Source organism: Eumetopias jubatus, unplaced genomic scaffold, assembly GCF_037043125.1.
Source record: "Eumetopias jubatus isolate StellerSeaLion01/CBP00866 unplaced genomic scaffold, mEumJub1_p1.0 scaffold_10, whole genome shotgun sequence".
Taxonomy (NCBI): Eukaryota; Metazoa; Chordata; class Mammalia; order Carnivora; family Otariidae; genus Eumetopias; species Eumetopias jubatus.
In genome coordinates, this window is record NW_028274816.1 from 106,877,490 (window position 1) to 106,889,125 (window position 11,636).

General features: G+C 48.9%; 1 protein-coding gene across 1 annotated transcript in view; it reads right to left on the bottom strand.

The window, feature by feature from the left end:
• The window catches only part of FAM117A (family with sequence similarity 117 member A), a 43,374-nt gene extending 32,814 nt beyond the window's left edge, over positions 1 to 10,560 (bottom strand). Inside the window, exon 1 of the mRNA XM_028093664.2 lies at positions 10,325 to 10,560. Coding sequence (XP_027949465.1) covers positions 10,325 to 10,520 — 196 coding nt within the window. The 5' untranslated portion in view covers positions 10,521 to 10,560. The remainder of the gene's footprint in view (positions 1 to 10,324) is intronic.
• Positions 10,561 to 11,636: the final 1,076 nt, after the last annotated feature.

Genomic DNA, 11,636 nt, shown 5'->3' on the forward strand with positions numbered 1-11,636 from the left:
TGCACTTTTTCACACACGTGCTCACACTCGGCACCTACATGCTCACTCACACTCAAGACACACACTCATACACACTCACATTCAGATAAACACGTGTACTGTCCTCTGTTGGGTTTTTGTGTGGTGTTGTTTGAAAACAAAGACGTACAGGAGGGTGGGAGGTTCGAGATAAAATGCCAACAAAGGGGGGCCTTGCTATTTCGAGATGGGTCCACTGCTCCTCTCCCTCCTCCCTGCCCCCAAGGCAGACGGCTAGTGCTGGGGCCCTGGCTCAGGGATGAACCGTTACATGGACAGGGACCAGAAAAAGTACTTGACACAGAAGAGAGCTGGTTACTCTCCTTTAAACAACAAAAACCACAAAAAACAACAACAAAGCATTGATATGAACCATGGAAATAGCTTTATTATACAGAATGGTTTTTTATAATGTTTGTTATAATGGGATTTTAACTTATGAAGTCTGAGAAGTAACAGGCAAAGGAAGGATACACATAAGCATATGGTTATCAGGACATTCAAGAATTCTATACAAAATCTGATTTTGTAGGAGAGGTAAGTGGGTAAGAGCTGCCTGGAACTCTCTCGGGGAGGGGGTGGAGGGCTAGGTAACCTCTGTGAGGCAGGCCAGGCAATTTCTCCATGGTACCAAGTCCCTAGATGGAGCCTTCTTCTGAGTTCAAGTCCCCGCTAGTCCCCTTTATTGGGCACACACTTGTCTCATAAAAGCATTACCATGTATCATAGTGACTCTACTCCCACTTAACCTAAAGCTAGGAGGAGGAGACATACTCAAATAGAGCATGGCAGGGAGGGTGGGGGTGGTTTGCACCAGGGGTTCCCTACATGGAAGACTAAGCTGTCATCATGATGCCATGCCACCTGAACCTACCCCCCAGCAGAGGATTGCACCACCCACATTTATTCCCAGGTGCTTTTTGGGGTTCCACAGAGTCACACCTAAGAAAGACACCCTTTCCTATAAGCTCCATCTTGGAGGTATCTTCCTGACATGGGCCCAAGCCCAGTAACCATGACAATGACCCCACTTAAAAGCAGGAAAAACCTTCCTGCCTCCTGGGCCTGTCTGTCCCTGGTTAACTTCTCATTCTACCTGGAAATTGCGTATCTCAAACCAGTGGGAGGTACTCAAAGCCGCCACCATATCACACATTTAATGTAATAACTGTCACCTTCCAATTAGCCACACCAAGTGAATAGTCACCTAGAGGGTGCTGAAGAAACAACAGACTTCTTTGCAGCCCATTTTCCTTTCCAATTTTCTTTTGGTCAACTGAACAGATGAATTTTTGCTCCTGGAATACGGGCATACAAGCCGAAGGGAAACATGGGCTGGGCGTGTGCTGGGCAGGCAGCATAGAGGATGCCAGCTCGGGAGGAAATTCACAAGGGACTCGCCACACATATGTGGGAAGAGCCCTGGGATCAGGAGCAAAAGGGCTTTATAGTCACACGGTCCTGGGCAAGTCACTTCCTTTCTAGGCCTCACTTTAAACTTATCTGTGAAAACAAGTCAATGCCACCTGCACCTGCACGACTGTCAGGCAAATGAATGAGAAATCCTGACCAGGAGCAACAGAGAGCTAAATGAATGGAACACACTGTTAAAACTAAAGCTATCTATATGCTCAACTTCCCCGAAAAATACAAAAATTTGTTGGGATTCCCAGGCTCTTTCCACCGAAGCAGCTGTTTTTGCCTTCTCCTGCGAACACAGAACTCCCCAGGATTGCGGTTACCAGTGAGAGAGAGTCCAGGCGCTACTCTCAGCAGTAAGAAGTGCACGCACCACATGGGTGTGACTCGCACTGCCTTCTTCCCAATCTCTGCATCGGACTCTGGCTGCATCCCCTCAGTCTCGCCAAATGCCATCCAGCCCCACCCTCAACCCTGGCTTGTCATATCTGATGGGTATGAGTTACAAAGACAATCCCCAAACAGAGGCCGTGCGGCAGGTGTTCAGCCAGCTTGCAGGTGTGGGGCAGGGAGCGCACGTGTTATCAGCGGTGGTTCTCTCAAAGCGGTGTGGGCGATCAAACACGCACTGAGCACAGAAAACTAGTAAAGGAAAGGCAGTGTGTGGGGCAGGGAAGAGGAGAAAGGAGGGCGAGGTAAGAGAAGCTGTCTTTCCTTCCTCTCAATTGCAGTTTTACTCTGTTCAAAGGTACCCCCAGCTGGACAGGTTTAGAAAACAATTTGACTAAGCCGCCAGGTCCATGGTTGGCAACCTGAACAAAGGGGCAACGTGGGCTCCATGGATGACAGTGTATGTGTCCAGGGCGTGGGGAATGCTAATGAGCATCTCTTTCCAGCATTTCCCAACTCGCGGTGTGGGAAGAGAAGGAGAAACAGGATGGTGCCTGGCTTGGGAAAGGGGGCTTTCAGCCCAATCACACCTCTAGATGAAGCCTGAAGCCCCACTAGGGCCCATAGCCCGTAGACAGTTCTGCTCCCTAGCCTAGAAAAGTCACTGATTCAGATTTCGTTTTTTTGCTTCCCTTTGCTATACATTAGCCTACTAGGAATTTGGTGTAAATCTGCCTGGAGTGAAAGGACATGCAGTATTCATCTCACTTTCCTTGGCCTGTCACCCATATCCACTTCTAAGCCTAAAGCCAGGTAGTCTGGCTTTTTTTTTTTTTTTTTTTTAAACAAAATCCTAAATGTTGGCTGTTTCCATGGATCCACCTGGTAACTAACTGCCCAAGCTCACCCTCTGGCTTTAAGTGTGAGGGGAAGGGAACCTACAGGCCTAGCAATGACATCCATGGAAATGCCACGTCTTTGCCACCAGCTGGGCTTCAAGCCCAATGACCAAGATGAATAGGAGACCAGTGATTTAAAGAGAGAGAGAACACTAACACTTCGGGGGGGGTGGGGGTGGGGTGGGGAGAGGTTGCCTTGGAAGTAGCTGCAGAGAGGTATTATAAAGGGGGCACAGTGTGTGGGGACCAGAAGTGGGAAAAACCATTTCAAGTGAGACTGGGGGAAGTGTGGCTCACTCTCCCCACCCCTGCTGCCTTTCCAGCAACTCAATCCAACAAGTATTTATTGAGCACGACACTCCCCATCTGCCCTGGCCCTCCCTCTGCAAAAACACTCAAATCTGTTCAAGCTGCAGGGTGAGTTCCATTGCACTTGAACTTGAAACATGAGGTGCCTACCTTTTAAAAAGGCAGGCACACAATTTGCAGCACGGGCTGAAGGGACTAAAGAGATGAGAAAGTGAAGAAACACAGCTGACCAGACAGGGCCACACCAATGCCACTTTTGAAAGGGAAAGGAAAAGAGAAGAGTAAAAACTTAATTTAACCTTAGGGAGAATTAATACACTGGCCAATTGGGTGGGGGGAAAAAAAAGCTTACTGGAAATATCCCGGTTAATTCTCCAATTAACCCTACTTAACATGAAAGGAATAAATATTCCTTTATTCTATGCCTCCTCCAGCTTGAATTAAATTTTATCCATTGGTGGACATGTTAGTCATTTTGCTTTTAGAGTCCTATGTTTATCCTACCTTTCCCTCTTAAGGAGGTGAGACCTCAGTGCTCTCCTGCATGTTTTCATTGAGGATCAAATGACAGGGGATTCAGGTAACAGAGCTGGGGAGGGACTAGACCTATGCTTATTGGCATAGTTCTCTCCAGCTTAAAAAGCCACCCTCCATTCACAAGATAGGGAGCTCAGGGTCTGAGAAGAGGCATCCCAGACTTAGAACTCTGCCCTGCCAAATACTAAGAAGCCACATCCAGGCGGCCTCAGAGAAAAACTCCACCACCCCTAATCACAGACCTGCTGCTTCAGATCAACCAAAGCCCTCAGAGGAATCTTCCCAGGCCTCCCCCAACCTCCAACCCTTTTATGAGGGAGCTGGAAGCAGAGCAGAAACTGCTCATGGGCAGGCAGTGCTGAGCCCAAGGCCCGGCATCCATCCCGAATATCAGCCGGTTGGGGCACGTGAGCAGGGAAGGGGAGGTGTCCAGAGCCCCAACTTCAGTTCCAGGTTGCCCAAGGGCTAGAGCTAAAAGATTCCCTAATATGAAATACTTTGATAGCATTCTTTTAAGTTCATTAAAGCCACCCTTGGGGCGCCTGGGTGGCTCAGTCGTTAAGCATCTGCCTTAGGCTCAGGTCATGATCCCAGAGTCCCAGGATCGAGCCCCCGCTTCGGGCTCCCTGCTCAGCGGGAAGCCTGCTTCTCCCTCTCCCACTCCCCCTGCTTGTGTTCCCTTTCTGTCTCTCTCTGTCAAATAAATAAATAAAATCTTTAAAAAAAAAAAAAAGGCCACCCTTGATTGGCTGTGGTTTTCTGACACAGTAAAAGTCAACTGAGGCTTATTCGGGCCTGAGGATAAACATTTAAATGACTCCAAGCTGAGCATGCAGCTTTGTAGTGACCCTGAGGAAAAGTGTGGAGGAGGAGAGTGAAGTGCCAGGAAGAGTTTTCAAAACCAGGAGGTTTGGTGGGGACCCTGAGCTGGAGGCCTGAGAGTGGGGAGCCAGTGTAGAGAAATTCCCTCTAACCAGCTGTTCCCAAGAACACGGGCCCCTTCACAAGCTCCACACCGCTGGAGAGGAACTGGAGCACGGATAATTTATAACTTCAAATATAATCCAAAACTCTTTTCTCTCGGAGATCAGGATTTGTTTTTGACCTAACAATGTGAATAGATTTGGCTCGTGTTTGGTTAATTCATAACCCTGCAAACCAAATAATGGAGCCCTCTATGAAGACTCAACTCAGCCCTCAGCTGGGGCGGGGCTGGAGGGCGACCAGGTTTCTCACTCATCTTTTGTCTGTTTCCACTCTTCCTGGCCCCTCTTCTATCCACCTCAAAGTGGGGCAAAACTTAGTAACCCACAAAGAGATTGTCCACTTCCACTCAACAAACGTGCTGGTGGGCACCCACCTTCACTCTGAACTGGAAAGGACACATAAGGTTTCTCCTTCCAGCCCCTTGAAAGGGCTCCAAACTGCCTGTAGAGCAAGGGTAAGCCCAGGCAAGACTAGGAAAGCACTGGAGCTGGTGTCAAATAGCATTTGAGAAGTGTGATAGTGTCAGTAAGATTTCAAAACCAGACCCGCCTCCAGAACATGTCACACCCTAAAGTGTGAATCCTTATGGCACAGTCTCTACGTGAGAGGTATAAAAATCCAGAGGAGGATGTTTGATTTTTTTTTTTTTTTTTTTTTTAATAATCTCTACACCCAACGTGGGGCTCAAACTCACAACCTGGAGATCAAGAGTCATGTGCTCTACCAACTGAGCCAGCCAGGCGCCCTGAGGACACTTGATTTCTAACAGTTCCATGAAGATCAAGGAATACACTGAGTAACGTACAGAATTGTTGAATCCTTACGTTGTACAACTGAAACTAATATAACACCGTATATTAATTATGCTTTAATTAAAAAAAGAACAAGATCAAAGAATAGTGTGGTGTGGGTGCCCATCACACCATTCAGTATAAACTAGCCAAAAATATGGGTAAAGTGTTCTCTGCTATTAACGCCACCAACCACTTTGGCAACACTCACATGGCCACCAGAACTGGAAGTTTTGCAATCCTGCCCCAAATTTTCTGGAGATCCATCTATATTTGGAACCAGAGAGAATGATGTCCTCTTACCACCACACCCACTTTTGTTCTCACCCCTCCTCCACTGACCTCAAATGGTTTAAAATATCCTAGCTCTATGTTACATGAGTGGAGAACTTCCCATATATATAATCCTTTGCTATCCCAAACATGGAAGAACACATGGACCCATGCTCCTTTAGGGACTGACAGGATAAAGCAGTTAGGCACTGTGGCCCCCAAATTTCAAGGATGCTGTCACTGGTGATAAAAACATTTAAGACAGACTTCAGCAGTACATTTTGGGGACCACGTGCTTGGGGCAAGCAAAGCTGTCAAAAGCAAGTTAGCAGCATCAGGCTAAGCAGTGTTTAATGCTTCCCAAACAGAGGGTGCCTCAGTCACAGAGCATTCAAGGACGGTTGTAGCTCTTAAAGGATTTTAACTGCATCCCCGGGCTTCATTACAGCAAGATGGCTCCTTGGCATTGAGAAGCTGGACTGCTTCTGACACCAGCGTCCAGGAGGACCATGATTTGATGAGGGCTTTTTCTCAAGATCCCTAATAAGGGACCTCCTTAATGTGGTTCCAGACCTATCTAAACACCCATCCCCCAAGTACTAAGTTTTCAAAGCATTGCAAGGAAAGGAGTTTAATAATTACCAATAGCATGGCTAATAACAATGCTGCCTTATATTCACTGAAACGCCATCCTGGAGAACTGAATGGACATCTGAAGTAAACCCATCCTACGTCCCTGTGGGGAAGCCAGCGTTTTAAGGCAGCCCCGACTACTGCCAGCTGTCAGTGATCGAGAAAAATCCCAAACAGGAGATAAACCTAAAGCCATTTCCAACTGATTTGAAATGTGTTCACTGCAGTTGTGGGTGTTTTGGGAGGGGTTCTGAGGGCAGGGGGTGCATATTTGCCTAACAGTCAAGCTTTTATGTAAATCCAAATTAGTTTATGTCTACTGAACACATGCCACCTGACAACGCAGGGGGCGGGGGCAGGGGGGCGGGGAGGCAGCCTCCATTCACATGTGCTGATCCTCCACAAAGACTGAGAACTGACTGGAAGCTGATGACCCCCCCCTTTTCTTTTCGCCTAAAACATGAGTGGGGATACAGGCTTGTCACTTTTCTTTACTCCCTTAGAATTTTCTGAGGAGATGTACACCACATGCATTGAAACTGACCTTTATATAGGAATAATGGTAAGGAACACTGTTTAAGACAAGGGTAGGCCAACTTTTCCTGTAAAGTGCCATGGTAGTAAATATTTGAAGCTTTGGGGGCCTTACGGTCTCTATCACAACTACTCAACTCTGTCACTGTCGTGAAAAAGCAGCCACAGACAATACTAAATGAAGGAACATGGCTGAGTTCCAATAAAACTTTATTTACAAAAGCAGGCAGAGGCCTAGATTTGGCCTGCAGGCCATAACTGCCAACCCTGGGTTTAAGAAGGTTCTGCTGGGCAGAGGAGGTACAGAGGCAACATGTGGCTCCCCCAGCACCCAGCTGACCCCTGTGGGGCTGGTCCACTCTAGAGGAATTTGCAAAGCTGGATTAAACATTATCTTCATTCTAGAGATATGGAGACAGAGACACTAAACAGGATAGTTAAGACTGGAACCCAGAACAATTCACCTCCCAGTCCCGTTTTGTCCATCAGTAGTCCTGGAAGAACATAAAGTTAGCAGCCTCCAACTGACATAAGACACAAATGAGAATTTAATTAAAGGGGAAACTGCTGTAAGAAATGTATCCTGGGTTGCTATTCCCCACGGGTGGATTTTAGCTTTCTTAGACTTGACCTTCATTTTTCTCACTCTTCTCTTTTGCCTTCTACACCCCTAGCCCAGGCTCAGAAAAATGAAGCCATTCCTCACTTTATGAAGACATCCCTCATGGATGAATGGCCACAGAAGGTAAATCCTGTTCTTCACACCATCACCCTGTTTTTACAAGGTCTAATATATCTTGTCAGGAACACAACAGGGTGTGTGACAGAGATAACTGCACAGCCCTGAGCACTACGTCACTCTGGGATGGGAAAGAAACAGTGACGGCACCTAACTGTCCCTGAAACCCAGTCCCAGCTCACATGCCTTTTTAAACAGCTGGGTTCTGGAGCCCTGTTTAGAAAAGCTCATTTTAAAAGATGAGGGAATAAAACTGCAAGAGGCAGCCTTGAAATTCTGAAACTTGCAGTACTGGTTTCAGACCAACATGGGTTTGCTCTTTGAAGCCTGAAAGGCAATGGGTTTTGGCCAACAGTGCTCTCACCGTGGCTGGGTGGAGGGCAGAGTAATGACAGAAGCAGCGGCAAACACCGCTGGCACCTTCTAGGTGCCTCAGCACTTTATAACTGTTAACTCAGGATATAGTTATGATTCACATTCTGACAGATGAGGAAACTGAGGCACAGAAGTTAAGAAACTTCTTCCATGCCACACAGCTAGTAAATGGCAGAGCCTGGAATCAAAATTCAGGAATCCTGGGACCCAAAGCCAGGAGGATTCTCGTAAGGGTTTATGAATGTAAGGCGTTTCCTCCTATCACAGGTATGCCGCTGGCCTAGAGGAAACCACTCCTGCCACTTCTCAAGTGCAAGGAATGGAAACAATCTGAACACACATAGAAAAGTTAACACATAGAAGACCCGATGTACTCCCAAACCAAAGGTCAGGTACAGCCCCTTAATGTCTGCTCACAAAGAAGTCCACAGGCTCAGACCCCTTTCTTTCCATCTTTCCTCTCTTCTGCCTCAATGAGAATCTATAGATAATCCCACCATATACCAGATTAAGTGCCTCATTAATGCCTCTGGGATACTTAAAGGTGGAGGAATAACCCATCAGCCCAATTCATACACAAAGGACCACTCAACTTGCCCTAAATCGTTCAACAAGTTATGCAGAACTCTAGCTTCCTACCATTTTTACCAGGATCTTTGGGCCCCTGGCCCTCTAAAAAGGGAGGGGCCATGTAAAGAACCCAGTTATCCAAACCTACACTCTTCTCCATTCCGCAGCACCCACCACTGTTTGCGCCTTTAATGTTAGTTCTATGGTAGACATAAAATAACTGCTCTTAAAATATGACGGCTATTAGATTTCCAGCTATAGCATAGGCAGGCTTTCTGTTGATTTCTACTAAAAGTGACTAAGGTTCTGGTCCTTGCTGTTCTACTAACTTCCCTGGACTCCAAGGAAGTCCAAACAAAACCAACAGGCTTGTAATCTTGTGGTTTGCTTTATAGCTCATGATAGGCATGAGTTTGGGCATTGCTCTGCTCTACAACACCAGATAGGCATACTTTGACTAGTTGGTCACCATCTTGCTACCAGACTTGACTACGTTTCTGTGTTCCAAGATGCAATGTTAACATTTACAATGAGGTCCAGATAGACTTGGACTTTCTACTTCAGAGACCCTTAATCCCATTCCTACCTAGAAAGGCAATGTGGCAGCTATACTTTCAGAGAGGGGGGTGTGCCGCAATGAAGCCTAGTAATCACAAAAAGCTCAAGAAACTCTGGTGTAGAGAATGTCATTAACCATTAGACGGTGGGGACCATGACTTCTGTACATTTGGTAGACTCTGAGGCTTTGGAAGTGTGCGATGATCTTTTTCACATCTGGTGTGAATCAAATGCAAGCCTCACTTTCAACTTATTGCCAACCTCCTCCGCAAGTAGGTTCCTTTTCCCATTCCTCACTGCCTGCCTTCGTGGGGGATCCATCACAGCTTTGAGTGTGAAAGCAAGGTTAATCTTGCTCCTCCCTAGTTTCCCCACACCCAGCACATCAAGCTGCTATTAAGACACCGTTTCAGGGCTGTTCAGAAAGTGGGGGTATTTGCCCTTGAGTGTAGCCCTCACTCCACTGCCACGTTGGCTGGCAATGCCCCAGACTAAACAGCCTTGGTGGGGGTAGGAGAGAAAGGCAGGGGGCACACTGCCCAGGCCCTATACACACACACCCACACGATAGTTGGAATGAGACAGCCATATTAAGCAGGTCAATGATCTGGGAACATACAACTTCTGGGTCACACCAAGAGGAATGTAGGAATCGGAGCGGAGCGTTTGTACCGTAGTAAAAGCCATTAAACTAACCTATTCCAACAGCTCGGATGAAATCAGCTCCGGGAGGTGGCATAAAGGGAAGTGCACGTGAAGTGGGGGGGAAAGGAACTCTAGAACCGTAGAGCGGGATGCTGGAACCAAACTCAAGTTGGAGAAGTAACACATGGCTCCACGGGGCTCTCCTCCATGCCCCTCCCCCTCCCCGTGCAGACGTCCAGCGCCCACCGGCTCCTCGCTCCAGCGCCAGCCAGCACAGGGCGCCCCCATCACGCGCCACTCACTCCTTCCTCACACCTCGCTGCCACCCCTGCATCTTCCACTCACCCCCACACGACACCTCTGCCCACTTTTCGGTTACGCCCCCAAAGACAGCCTCCGTCTGCCCTGTCCCTCTCCTCACCTCCCGGCCCCGACTCCCTGCACACTCTGTCCCAGCGGTGGACCCAGCGTTCACCGCTCCTCGCTCTCGCTCCCTCCGCCCTCGCAGACTTTGCGCGACCCCCTTTCTCTCCCCTCGCCCCCATCCACTTTCCCCTCACGCTTCTCCCCGTACCCCTCCCCCCCGTCACGCGCCCCCCCTCCCCCAACGGCTCCTCCCCCCGGTACCCGCTCCAGGCCCGGCTCACCTGCGCGGCCACCCCCGTCCCGGCGCTGGTGCGGCTGCTGCAGCTGGAAGGGGACCGTGGCCCTGAGCGGCTGCAGCCCAGCCCGGGGGGAGCCGGCGGGGGCTGGGGGAGAGCAGCCCCGCCGGAGCCCCCCGGCCCCTCCGCGCCCCGGCCCCCAGGGACCTCCGCCTCTGCCGCCCGCTGCGGCCCCCGCCATCGCCCGCCCGACCGCCTGCCTGCCTCGGCCCCACAGCGAGCCCCACACAGCCCCCCAACCCCCGCTGCGGCTGCTTATCTGCTCTACGGGGCGGAGACCGGCCCCCTCAGCCCAGAACTCTCATTGGCCTACAGAGCCCCAGACCCCTCCCCTCAACCAATCCGCGGCTTGTTCTTCTCACTCCAGAGGATGACTGGTCGATATGCCTAGCGATCCAACCCAAGACCCCACCCTCATCCCGCCCCCTCCCGCTGGCCTCCGTCCGAGGAGCCGCCGATTGGTCTGTCCGGAAGAGGGCCGGTTCTCCGGTGCCGCCAATGAGAAGACGCAGAAAAGGGGAGCGTCACACCCAGTCCCAGGTAGTATGCAAATACACTGTCACGTGACGTCAGGCTAAGCGGGGGTGGGGCCGGGTGTAAGATGGAATCAAGCACTAGTGGAATCATTATGGGGGGTAGGGAGGAGTGTCAAACTTTTAGCAGTTGAGCCCGGCAAGCACCGAGAAAGCGAGAACTTCAAAAAAGCACTACTTTTGATTTAACCTAAAAATATTAGTTGTGAACCCCCATAGGATCTCAGTGCTGCTCGCAAGCTCCAAAGTAAGATTCTACAAATTAATGCAGTTTGCATATATTTGCATGCGATTTGCATTATATTCCTGCACTTAATGGCTACCGTGCCTCGTGTGACACCCACATTTGTCTTTCTCCACGTTTCCAAGTCCCTAGCTGGTGTGGGTCCAATCCCCCCCCCAAAAAACAAAAAAACAACCCAGCTGCTAGCCTCTAAATTATATTGCGACCGAAAAGGAGCAGGGAATTTCCCTTCAGAGCCGTCCATTCCAAGTCTAGCTCAGCAGAGTGGAAGAACAAAGTGACTGAGAAACTTGCCCAAATTTGTACAGTGACTCCATTAACAAATCCTGGTCTTCCCAGTTCAAAGCTCTCTGACCTACAAGTCAAAATGAGATGAGATGGTCCCCAAAGAGAATGCATGCAGTAAAAATCACATGCTATAATATATACGAGGACATCTGGGAAAGAAAACGGCATTTAAGTTACTATTAAAAACTATTACTCTTCAAAAGAAAAAAAAATTACTCTTGGCATTTATTGA